At 39.0% G+C, this 13,278-nt stretch overlaps 1 protein-coding gene across 4 annotated transcripts in view; it reads left to right on the forward strand.

Annotated features, from left to right (window-relative positions):
- The window catches only part of atrnl1b (attractin-like 1b), a 57,318-nt gene that overhangs the window by 8,126 nt on the left and 35,914 nt on the right, over positions 1–13,278 (forward strand). For all 4 annotated transcript variants that reach the window (XM_067487555.1, XM_067487557.1, XM_067487556.1 and 1 more), the window contains exons 7-19: positions 664–751; positions 1,267–1,528; positions 1,810–1,993; positions 2,106–2,260; positions 2,558–2,642; positions 2,780–2,994; positions 3,863–3,981; positions 4,261–4,393; positions 5,960–6,147; positions 7,650–7,863; positions 7,976–8,167; positions 11,505–11,738; positions 12,716–12,853. In XM_067487555.1, the coding sequence (XP_067343656.1) occupies positions 664–751; positions 1,267–1,528; positions 1,810–1,993; positions 2,106–2,260; positions 2,558–2,642; positions 2,780–2,994; positions 3,863–3,981; positions 4,261–4,393; positions 5,960–6,147; positions 7,650–7,863; positions 7,976–8,167; positions 11,505–11,738; positions 12,716–12,853 (2,207 nt within the window). The remainder of the gene's footprint in view (positions 1–663; positions 752–1,266; positions 1,529–1,809; positions 1,994–2,105; positions 2,261–2,557; positions 2,643–2,779; positions 2,995–3,862; positions 3,982–4,260; positions 4,394–5,959; positions 6,148–7,649; positions 7,864–7,975; positions 8,168–11,504; positions 11,739–12,715; positions 12,854–13,278) is intronic.

The raw sequence follows: 13,278 nt of genomic DNA on the forward strand, positions 1-13,278 counted from the left end.
CCCTTCCTTTGATTGTTCAAACACATAAGCAACGACTATTAAGCGAAGTGGTGACTCCTCCAAATACTGTAATTTGCACAAGGCACTTAAGAAAAATAAAACCTAATATTAGCGCTGCATGTTTCTCTTTTTTAGAACTAGCAAGTGTGGGAGGAAAGGTCTCAAAGGTTTGTTATAGAAATGAACAGGTCATGAGAAGTGAGTGTTTAGTGTAGTTGGATGAGTGTGGAGTTAAAATGCGGAACTGACATTTGTCTTGAGTTATTCTCTTTTTCATTGTTTGGGCAAACAGCCTCCATCTGCTTGATGTTTGCTCATCACCAGGTGGTAAAATTGATTCTGGACTCCAGAAGCATTTTGTGTAATTAGTGTTTTAGAACACAACTAGATGGCCTGTTTTATTGCGAATGCAAAACCTCTACCCGAGGCAGGTTTAGTGTCAAAAAGTGTTGCCTTGGCCTGAGGGAAACTGCTGTCTCTTAATTAAATAAATTCTTATTTGACTGTAAGATAAAAATTATTAGTGTAAATTTACCAAGGAGCAATCTTTCTTGTGTGTTCTTCATGTTTCTTGTGTGCAGGAAATATGAAGGAAATATATATGTTCTGCACACATTTTATACACATTATACAAGTGTATTGCTCTGTCACTTTGCTCTGCAGCTACAACCTGGAGAGCGGCATCTGGAATACAGTTCCCATCAACAGCGGCCCTGTGCCAAGATACGGCCACTCACTCGCTGCCTACCAGGTAAACACACCCGCAGATGTGCTTCAAACCCTTCTATTAGAGAAGGAATTTAGTAAACCACAAGATGAGTAGGAGGGAGGGAGAATTACATGTGATGAAAAGCAATAAATATTTGCTCACACAAAAGGAAATTACACCTGCCGCTTCCAAAGGAAAGTTGTTTATTCTTAGTATTAACACATTTCACGTCCGAATATCTAAATGTTATAATATATTTTCAACACAGATGTGAGGGGCAGTTTTTTAATGGCATTTGCATTAATTGCATAATTATTGGGAAAAAATATTCAAAGTATGACAGAAACCTTAAAGATAAGCAGATTTTATAAGCTCTATCAAGTCAACTCTAAGTAGAAGCTTATTTGAAATGCGCTCTATATAACTTTTCACTGATGTAAAACGTTGATTGTATTTTTTCACTTATTATTACAGCATGCATCAGCCTCTCTGCACACTTGGCTTACTCATTTGTTTACCAAAACAAAGCACAACTGATCTCTTCTTTTTCTTCTCAGGATGATATCTACATGTTTGGTGGGAAACTAGAGGCCGGTTGGGGGAATGTGACAGATGAGCTGTGGGTGTTTAACATACCCAGTCGGACATGGCAGTGGAGAAACCCCGTGGTTGGCTCACCCGCCCAGGCTCAAATCTACGCTGTGGAGGGACACTCGGCTCACTGTGTCTTGCTAGAGAGTGGAGAAGTCATCATGCTGGTCATCTTTGGCTACTCCCCCATCTACAGCTACATCTGCAACATACAGGAGTACAACCTGAGTGAGCTTTTGTAGTCAGCTTCTATACTAGTCACACCTTCATCTGTTCTTCATGTCTTTCTCTTCCACAGCATGTCATTGGTGTCTACTACAGCTTATTGTCTTTTTTTTTCCCAACAGTTTGTGTTAGTGTTAGCCACGATCAACAAGCGTCCAAAAACACAGTGCATCGCAGCTTGCTGTGTATTGGGCTGCATAGTCATAGATGAGTTGAACTGCTGACGGAAGAAGTGTTACTTTCTTTTATATACATTGTAAAATAAATGTTTATTTTCTTGCCAGAAACCAATGTGTGGCTCTTGCCCGAAACCAAAGGTGCTGTTCCGCAGGGAGGTTACGGCCACAGCAGCACGTATGATAGTGCCAGTGGCAGTGTGTATGTTCATGGAGGCTACAAAGCATTGCCTGCCAAAAAATATGGCCTTGTTGATGATCTCTACCGCTATGATGTTAACTCTCGGACATGGTAAATGACCTTAGACTGACATATTCTTCTTTCTTTATTCATAATGTCTTCCAGTCTATGTTTATAAAACTGCATCAAATGCTTGACGCCCTTGTTGTGCATTTGTTGTCAGGTTTATCCTGAGAGAGAGCGGGTTTCCACGGTACTTGCACTCGGCTGTGCTCCTCAGCGGGACCCTGCTCATCTTTGGTGGCAATACACACAACGACACATCACTCAGCAACGGGGCCAAGTGTTTCTCTGCAGACTTTCTTGCCTATGACATTGGTAAGATTCATTGTTCATCAGTCATTATTCATCTACTTCATTTAGATTTGTGTGGTTCTTTGATATTTAATTGTGCTTCTAAAGTTTTAGCACTTATTTATATGCAGATTGTATTCATTTATTTAAAATTGTACTTACTAAAGTTTTAGGGACTATAATATATTTTTTGCTACCTTTATCTGCATTGTCATATTTATCCCTTTTCTTCGCGGAAAACGATGTGTGTACCCTTTAAAAAATTACGTGCACGCACATAAAAAAGACTAAATGGTGTCCTGCATCTGGTCTTTTCTTTAGCCTGTGATGATTGGAGGCTTCTGCCTAAACCAGACCTTCACAGGGATGTAAACCGCTTTGGTCACTCTGCTGTGGTTAGCAATGGGTGAGTCTTTTTAATTCTAAGGGAATCTCCACTTAGACTGAAACACTCTGGAAGTGCCTCATGCACAGAAATTATCTTTGCCGAATTGAATTGTTTTTTTCACGACTCTTAAACTGTGTTGTTTTTTTTTTTGCCAGGTCAATGTATGTGTTTGGGGGCTTCTCCAGCGTGCTGCTCAATGATGTGCTTGTTTACCGACCTCCCAGCTGCCAGGCCTTTACGACGGAGGAGGGATGTGCGAAGGCTGGCCCTGGGGTTCGCTGCATCTGGATCAGAGGTCGCTGTCTTCCTTGGGAACCCCATATGGCTAATGGAAGCCTCACTCCTGCCCCATTCTGTCCCTCTAAAGCCGGTAAAGCATCCAGACTTCTCAATTGTCATATCTTCCCAAGATGACTGTTCTTTTTCTTGTTTTAATGCAGAACTAACTCAATTCCCCACTTTTGTAGAAAACCTTTACCTTGGCAAATGCAGTTTTGGATTCACCAGTATTACCTAAAGCCATTTCAATAGTGTACATCAGCCTTTTACAAATTGATCTGTCTTCTTGCCCTCTATCTAGCACCACTAACACTCACACTGGAGCAGGATGAAGATTTCAAATAAGCTTAGCTTAGATTATGTCTAATCACTGCTGCTCGTATAAAACCTGATGCCAAATAATATTGTTTCTGTGGCACTACTCAGTCCCAACATCTTCCTGGGACAAGAAAATGCTAATGGTTAAGGTTAGCAGGAAACTTCTCAAATCACACCATATAGACTTAGTCAGTTATCTTAAGGTTGTAATAACAGGGAATAAACAGGAGGAGGTTGGCTGGCTTTAGAAGAGCACCAGGTGTGTAGTGCACATGCAGCGGCTTAAAATAGTGTTGGTTTTTTAAATGGTAAAAATAATAGATAAAAATAATTTATCAGTCCAGAAAAATCAGATTACAGTTTTACCCACAGGCTTAACTTGGAGCCTTTAACTCTTGTGTAAGTGTTTAATTATCTAACTAAATTGACATGGCATTGTGCTTTTAGCTTTGACTTATTGTAAAGAACAAATAATTTTTTACACAGACAGGTTACCATATCTTTAATGGGTAGCTGTCACCAAAACTGAGTTACAAAAAAGCTGTTTTCTTTCACAAATTTCTATTCATATGGAACCAATTACACATCAAGCCTGTGTTGACCAAATACGAACTCATGTCCGTCTTCCTGTCCCTTTTTAGCCACAGTGGATGAGCGATGCTACCGGTTCTCAGACTGTGCCAGCTGTACAGCCAACACTAACGGGTGCCAGTGGTGCGATGACAAAAAGTGTATCTCTGCTTTCAGCAACTGTACCTCTGTGAGTAATCCAACAGGGGGAGCCAGAGTGCTTCCCATTTAGTTAAACTCCCCTTCACAGAAACACACACACACACACACACACACACACACACACACACACACACACACACACACACACACACACACACACACTGACAAAGCTGACTGAAAATTGTGCAAGCTTAAGCATGACAACTTATTATTCTTATTATTTGCACAGACTCCTTTAACTAACACTAACACTTTTTGACTAATGTTAAATATATTTTGACCTTTTGTCTTTTCTTTTCTGGTGTAGACCGTGAAGAACTTTACTGGGTGTCCGGTGCGGAACGAGCAGGTGTGCAGCAAACTTGCCAACTGCAAGAGCTGCTTACTAAATCTCAACTGTCAGTGGGACCAGAATCAGTCAGAGTGCCATGCTTTGCCTGGTAGGAAAAAATATGGAACTACAAGTCTAGTTTCCATACACACAAACATAGACCATCTTATCGAAGGAATTGGCCCTCATACATGCGTGAAAAGAGAGTCAGGTTTTAGTATGTTTTTGTGAAGAATTTGGAAATTGTTGGTCAATAAAACAGTAAAGCATAGTTTTCATGTCATTTAAGTGTAGCACTTATATTCTTCACAGACTGGATTTCCCAAACGATTTTTACAAATATGTTTAAAAAAAAAAAATCTGTTAGTGAGCTATTTCACATCAAGGATGGATTTTACTGTGTGATAAAGCAGCATTTATTTTTTTCTCGCCCAGGTCTATTTATTTAACTTATTGACAGCAACAAGAGCACCTCTGACCAAAAACAATGCAGCTTGTTGATACGTCTCACAAAAATATTAAACGCAGTCTAATCTTTGCAGGTAAACCTACCTAGAAGTGAGCCTGCGGTGCATAGTTAAAATATGCAAAATCATCTTTGTGCTGAAAGAGATTAGAAATGTTTTAAAGTATCACACGGAAATATGACTCTGCAAACTCAGTCCATTTGCAGTAGTGTTGTCTAATGTGCAGCACAGACATCCTATGTTTTTTAAGAACCCAGTTGCACATTTGTCTTGTGTTACATATGAATGTTTGTGGTGTTACATATGAATGTTTGTGGTGTGTTCAACTCACCTCCAAAAGTTTTGCTATTTTGTGTTGTTTATTTGCATTGTGTCTAATGTGTAAAGACATGATATTCATTGTTTTTACTATTTTGGTTTAACTTTTTAAACTAACATAAATAATAGCAAATGATTAAAAACTTAATTTTAACAGAATGTGGAGGACAATTTATCGAGATGTCTTTCTTTTATTTGCCTCTGTAGATCAGATTTAAACACGGTATCTGGTATTTTCAGAAATGTACTTTCAAGATACCATCCTGATGTTGTTTATCAGGTCTGGCAATGTGTTTAGTTTACCTCTTACCCTGTGCCACCCTCCCCAGTGTTGACTCTGGCTAAATCCAAAGTAATGGTGCTGTCACTTTATCCATAATTCTCAGCTCATGAAGCCTTGTCGCCTAAGGGCTTGTTGTAGCAGTGAGATCTGCAAATCGTGTGTGTGTGTGTGTGTGTGTGTGTGTTTCTAATGCCTAAAAGGGATTCAATGCATCATTTGCACACACAAAAACATACATCTAAATGACCATATTTTAATGAGAAGCAGTGAGTAACAGGATATTTGGCCTCCAAAAATCACTGTCTCTCTAAGGTAAATAAAATACTCACACTTACACACAAATAATTAAATCAAAGACATAAATCACCTTTGGTTTGGATGGAAGCAGACTTGGCACCCCCTTTTCATCAGCAATCATTATTAAAAGTTCTGATTTACTAATTACATTTTCTGAGTTTTGGATTTTTCCCACACATTAATGGAGATCAAAGTATGTTTTAAGTGGCAGTAGCTGTAAAGACTAGTTTAGAGTAGACTGTAAGTGCAGTTTAAGTAAGATCCAACATCCCTTAACTCCATGTCTAAGCTCACGCTGTCTTTTTTGCAGCCCAGCAGTGCAGTGAGGGTTGGAGCCAGGTGGGTGAGGTCTGCCTAAGGATCAACTCCAGCCGTGAGAGTTATGACAATGCCCAACACTATTGCAAGAATCTTAATGGAAACATCGCATCACTCACCACCTCCAAACAAGTGGACTTTGTGCTTGCAGAGCTCAAGAAGCTTCAGCAACATGACAAGGTGAATAAATAATGAAATAAAATAAAAAAATGCTGGATTTCTAAAGTGTTCCAATTTAAAATGTGATACTTTTGTTGTGTATTGTCATACCTGCAGTAAATACTACATGTAAGAATCATTACCGAAACTGGCTTTTTGAGTATGCAGCTTACAACCTGGGAGTGGTTATCTGCTACTCTAATCTGCTAGGAATTCCGAGGAGATATGTAATCTGGCATAATTTTATCCTGATCACTTCTGTACTTGTGTGTACTTGGGCGGCTATAGCTCAGTTGGGGCGGCTATAGCTCAGTTGGTAAAGGCAGTTGCTTACGGACCACAGGGTGAGTGGTTCAATCCCCAGCCCTGGCTATATGTCGAAGTGTCCCTGGGCAAGACACTGAACCCCTTACAGCCCATCCCCCCTCCCCAGCGATGCAGTGCCGGTCCAAGCCCGGTAGAAATTGGGGAGGGTTGCGTCAGGAAGGGCATCCGGCGTAAAAACTGTGCCAAATCAACATGCGGACAATGATCCGCTGTGGCGACCCTGAACTCAAGGGATAAGCCGAAAGTAGAGTAGACTTCTGTACTTGTGTACTTCTCTGTTTTGTCTTGATTGTAACCCCCCTTTTAGCTTGTGTAATACTTGCCTTTTGAGTTTTTCTTACCACAGCCAGTTCTAAAAACTATATGATTTGTTTATAAATGTGATGCAATTACAATTGGAAAACAATCTCAGGCTTTTGGTTTTTTAACCTCAATGTTCCAAACTTATTGTTTTTATTTTATTATTTCAGCTATATTTTGGAGCATTGTCTTTTATTTTATTTGCATACCGAAGACTACCTGCAGATAATAGATCGGCCATAACAGGGAGGCCTGTAAGGATGGAATAGAAGATTTTGAGTGTCATGCATGTGCTATCTTAAGTTGCATATTGTACCTTTTAAGAAGCAAAACTATATATCAAGATTTTGAGGTTTTAAGTTACAATTTTAGACCTACTGGCCTACGCATATGTTTTAGGCAGCCGATTATAAAAATACAAGTAGTTAACAAAATCATACATCAGTGTTTTATCATCTTTAATGGAAAGATTGCATTGATTTAATTTTTTTTACACTAATGCACACATCACACATCTTCTCTTCATGCATATACTGTGTACTATACTCAGTGCATCAACACTCATGCCTGTATTCATGAGTTTGTCATTTGTTGTCAGTCCTCTGGGTTGAAAGTCACCTGTTTGTTTCAAACAGCACCTTGACATGCCATTTTCCATCATTTTCCCATTACATTAAATATTGAATCCTGAAGGCAAATAAGTAATCATGTCTTTGAAATTGTTTGCAGTGCACTTTTAATGACATCCTTGGTTTGCTGGAAATGCAGGAGCCATTTGTTTCTTAAAATACTATGATAGGGCACAAGAGCAGCCAGTTATGAAATATTAGCTTGCCTTCGAAAACACAGTGTCTTTCAGGCATATTTGTGTTTAGTCTTTTTTGGTCTCTCAACAGCGGCTGTCTCCTTGGGTGGGTCTGAGGAAAATTAACGTGTCATACTGGGGTTGGGAGGACATGTCTCCCTTCACCAACAGCAGCCTGCGCTGGCTGCCTGGTGAGCCCAGTGACTCTGGTTTCTGTGCTTACTTGGAGGAGCCCCAGGTTTCAGGCCTGAGAGCCAATCCATGCACCGCCACTGCCCACGGCCTCATCTGTGAAAAAGCTACTGGTGAGAGACACTCGTACACACACTACATTACCATGTTTTTTGTTTGGGTACATTTTTACATTGAACAGTAGCTATGGGAATTCTGAATTTTATTTTGTTTTTTTCTATCCAGGAAACCCGAATCAAAGTGCCCGTCCTTCATGTAAGAAGCTTTGCTCACTCCACACAAACTGTGCCAACTGTACCAGCCAGAACATGGAGTGTATGTGGTGCAGCAGTGCACAGCGCTGTGTTGACTCCACTGCGTATGTCATCTCTTTTCCCTATGGCCAGTGTCTGGAGTGGCAGACTGGAGATTGTGTAGGTAAGTGTCTTTTACTAAACGTACTCTAGATGAAGCCTCTGTGAAGTTTGTAGTCTGGCATTAAGGTTGCTGGCAATAAGCTTTTCCAGATTGGCTTCTGTAGACAGTCAATATTCATCACTGAGAGAGGGAGAGAGAGGAGGTTATGGGAGGAAAACAGCTTAAAGTGGAAGGTGTTTGTGTCAGAGGGAAAATGGTATTAGTTTCCTGTGATTGGCTTTGGAGGCTGTTTTTGGCTTGTAATGGTCAATTACTCTCTCATATAGTGGCCCCAACGGTTAGATTTCCCTGTTGACTGAGCTACAGACTCTTTACTATTAGCTGGATTTAAGTAGTTTAAGGACAGCCATGGATCAAGGAACGGTTTCAGAGTTGTTGCAAATGCAAGCCCTCTGACTGAGAGGAGAACTTAATGGCAACATCTGCTCACCCATTGTTGTAAATATAATAATAAATATAATCTTTTTTGTTGTTGTTCACTTTGGGAACACAATCTCCTGTATGTTTTAAGTTCAATTAGGGGTTACACAAATCAATAATGCTAATTTAGCCAACATGTAGTAAATGGAAAAGAGCCTTAGCCTGTGTTATATAATTATTACGTAAAAACCAAAAGCAAAAGGCAGTTCTTCAATTAGATCTAACTAAATCTAATTAGGAATGCGCTGTGAAATATAGCACTTTATAATGTGGTGGTCTTGCCTACCATTCATCGATAATTATAAAACAATAAATGCAGAGGAAGCTATAAAATGGCCCAATGCAGAAAGCTGTGTAAACTGTGCCATTAGCCACTCTGGTAGGATATATGAACATGGAAAAAATATAAGGACATGCTTCAATTATTATTCTGATTTTGTTATTCTGATTCAGAAGTGGGCATGGATAAACAAACACAGGTAAAACTGTTTTCAGTGCACAGTGACAAGTTGATCAGAGAGCTCTCTTACCTGAAGGTCATTGAAGTCCTTTGGGCCTTTGTGGTACGGCTGCGTGATGTATGAATTATACCCGCAGTTGTGTCAGATCGTAAAAACATTTCTGGTCAGTTTAGTGAGTAACAAATTTAAGGAGCCCAAGGGTACAGCCTCAAATTCATTTGTGTTGGCTTGTGTTAGGTATCCCAGAGATGTTTCTGTACACTGTGGATATTTGTCTTGATGAATTAGTCCCTTTTGGCATGAAGGACACAGAAGGGTACCTTATAAATATCCACTACTGAGTGCTTTCTTCTGGTTTTGTTTGTTGTGGCTGACTTCGCTCCTTCACTTGTCCTCTTGAAGTTTCAATCACCACTTTTGTCTTGAATTATCTCACCTACTTGAATTCATTCCTCCTCATTTTCAGTACATACTAATGTGTGCTTTGGGCTGAGTACACTGTATAAATGCACTTTAAACCATGCAGCCAGCATAAAACACTCTGTAGTATCATTGCCTGTTGGGGCACCTTGAAAAGCTGAAGTGTGTTGTTATTGTTTAGTGTAGGAATTTGCTGATTTGCTGTGGAGTATAAGTCTTTATGTTGTTAATAATTTGTATCTGTTATGTAATTACCAATTGAAAGAAAAAACTCTTTTATTCATGACTTAGAAAATCAAACATGCAAACCAGAGAAAATGGTTTTTTTTTTTCCATGAACACACTATGTTTCTCCATTTTTTTATAGCAAATGAAGCCATTAGCAAATAAAGGAAAATAAAAAACAAACTGTATCTCTGCCATCACAACATTCACCAGTATTGTTTTATTATCTTGTTTTTTTAGTACCCAGGGTTGACATTATTTTTGCAGAAAGTCAGTCCTTTCAGGATTATGCAGATGTTTTAGTGATCTTTGTTAGTGATTGTTGTGGACTAAAATACCTGGTACATCATAGCTTTTCCAAAAAATGTAAATGCATGTTGTAAAGAACAAGTTGCATGTTTTTTTTTTAAGAATGTTCTAAATTACAAGGTAGGGCACAATTCATGGGAGATCAGATGAATTTATTGTTGTGATCGCAACATCGCAAATTCCAGTGGGTAATGATTAATACTGAACTTGTTGTTTTAAAGCAGATCTTCTGTTGATAGCAGGCAGAAAACAAGCCAGGTTGAGACCCAGTTAACCTGGTTTTGCAAACAGGTTTGAAGTCAAAGTAATTTATGTGTTAAATGTGATGTGAAAACCCACATCAGGAAGAGAGTGTATATGTGTTCTTTGGTTAAAAATGTGCAACACCAGATAAAACTAGACTTCTTTTGCTCTGCAGAGCCTGTCATATAATCACCATCCAGTTTATGTAACTGCTCCAGGTCTCAGCTTTAGTTGTTCATGTTCACACTTATCGATTTATATGTCAAAATCCAATGTGAAAGATGTGGATTTAGCTTTTGTGCCAGATTTTGTATTTCAACATGCTTTTGTGTGGTGGCAAGAAAGAAGTCCTTATACAGCTACTTCTTTTGTCCAAGGTATTTTCCTGAGAAATCTGCCACTTACGTCCTTTCGTCAAAACAAACTTAAATGGCCTTTACTTTGTACTGATTGCTCTGGCGTTGTCATGGTTTCACATCCATTAGCAGAATAGCTGGAGATTTGTTTGACATAAACTGAGGTAAAAGCACTCAATGTTTGTCTCCTTAAAATAGTAGGGGCATTTTCTCCCCATAAAGTGTCTGTCTGACAGGCAAGTGGTGACGCTGAAACTTGTCAAGCAATTTAGTGGCTTGAAAGTTCATCCCCCAACTGACAAAAAGGCATCGCTCTCTGGCTCCTTTTGGGCTCCTGAGTTTAGAGCAAGGTGCCACTTCACACATCACATTCAAGCCTTTAATTCAACTTTGCTCAAATCACAAACTTTTCACTGACTCTGGTTTGGTGACACATTGCCTGTCTCAAACTATGACTTTCCCCCTTATCTTTAACAATTTAATGCTTGACATTTGTTTTTTCTTAAATCCTCTTTTAAGTCTCTAGTCCTGACAGCTTACTAGATAACTAGTTGCAAATTATCTAGAGGCTAAGAAATGGCTGAAGTTGTTTGTTCTAAAGGCTGAATAAGGTCTCGGGACACCTAAATGTGCAACAGGTGCACTGAAGAAAGCCGGTTCAAGGATTTGTATACACCTCATGAAGGTCTAAGAGACCGAAATGTTGTGAATTCATAAATAATTTTATAGTGTGTTTAAAAGGCTGAAATTCTACAAAATAAATCCTGGAAATTAAACAATGTAAACAAACTAGCAGTAAAAGTTTGACTGTGCAAAGGTTAAAAAACTGTGGAATGGAGACAACAAGAGCAGCAGCAATGTGGGAGAACACAAAACTCACTAAAGTTTCTTTTCTGCTCTTAGCCCAGAACTGTTCAGGCCTGCGAACATGTTCCCAATGCCTGGAGCAGCCTGAGTGCGGCTGGTGTGGTGATCCCAGCAGCACAGGAAAGGGCCTCTGCATGGAGGGCTCATACCGGGGCCCCATGAAGAGACTGGTGAAGCAGGGCCAGCAAGGCCATTCCCGGGACATGAGTCTGGAGCTGGTCAGCTGCCCTAAAGACAAGGGTTTTGAGTGGGCCTTCATTCAGTGTCCTGGTAAGAGATCCACTTCCTGTTGATCTTGGTGATATTTCGGATTGTGTATCATAAGCCTGATGTTAGTACCTATTGACTCTCACGTCTTAGGTTTAATAAGATGTTCTTATCAAGGGTTCCTGTTACATCTTCCCTATGCAACTAATCCCTCCCCATTGACTTCATGCAACCTTATGCTATATGACCTTTTAATGGATTCACCCAGTCCATGTAAGGTGATAATGTACACAGTGGTATTTGAAATCTGATAATTTAAATTGTACTCAGTGGCTCAGTGGTATGATTTAATTATTAGTGTTTTTATTTGTTGGATTAATAAAACGTAATCATTCAGGTCATAACAGATATTTTCACTGATACTTTACATTACATAAAATTTGTGATGTAATTCTTGCACATTTTAAATTATACATGGTAAAAGATGCAAATAAGTGTAATCAGGATTTTCTCATTTCGTTTATTTTATTGTTAGATTTCAATTATTTTTATTTTCAATAGGATATTTAAATATATTATTACATATTGTTGTTATAGAAGAAGGTCTGGTTAGATCAAAAGTAATATGGCATGACGGACCAAGCATCTAACAGCAGATGGATCTGTCATTTTCTAAGAAGCACTAATAACAATCCCAACAATTTCTCTTGGCCTAGAGTCAAACCTAAAGTAGCGGTTTGTTAGCTACATAGGGGATGATAAAAAGATTGCGAAACTTTGATACAAAATATTCAAATATTTCTCTGTAAAAACAGTGCCTATCTGCCTATCTTTGCTGAAATTCACCCATTTTTTTCAATTTATTAAATATAATATAAATGAATTGTAGATGTTCTTTCTGCCCCCTTGTGCTCTGAGTCAAGATCGGAAGTTTTTTTTAAATATTTTATTTATTGATGTGTGTCCTCAATATCTGTTTGAAGGAAAGCTACAAAAAGCTTAAGTGCTGATAGTTGCTTACCCTCTGATTCTTTTCTCAGCTTGTCAGTGTAATGGCCACAGCACATGTGTGAACGGCAGCGTGTGTGAACAGTGCCGTAACCTCACCACCGGTCTTAACTGCCAGACCTGCATGCCTGGTTACCATGGAGACCCAACCAATGGTGGCAAATGCCAGGGTAAGTGCTGTACTGCTCCTGAAATGAGTTATTTCTGAACAAAAAGTTAATGAATTTCCTTGTTGTTGTTTTGGTAAAGCAGCCAAGTGATGTATGAACTCCCTTAACCTTTTCTAATCTCTCTTAAACTTAAACAAATACAACACAAATGATCTCCTCCATTTTGTGTTTTTGCTAGACCTGTGTGTGTTTAAGTCATAATAGTTCTGATAAGTGAAGCTGCACAACAAGCATACAGTAATACAACTTTATAACCAACAGATGGCACTATAGCGTATTGATTAGAACTAGTGACAGGTTGTCTGTCAATTTGATTAATGAAAATATCATTTTTTTGAAGAAAAACTGCTAACCGCAAAATAAATGTCTGATCTTTGTTGATATATCTTTGGTTCACTAAGACAGTGGAATGTCAAGATTACACT

The sequence above is a fragment of the Channa argus genome, chromosome 20 (assembly GCF_033026475.1).
Source record: "Channa argus isolate prfri chromosome 20, Channa argus male v1.0, whole genome shotgun sequence".
Lineage (NCBI taxonomy): Eukaryota > Metazoa > Chordata > Actinopteri > Anabantiformes > Channidae > Channa > Channa argus.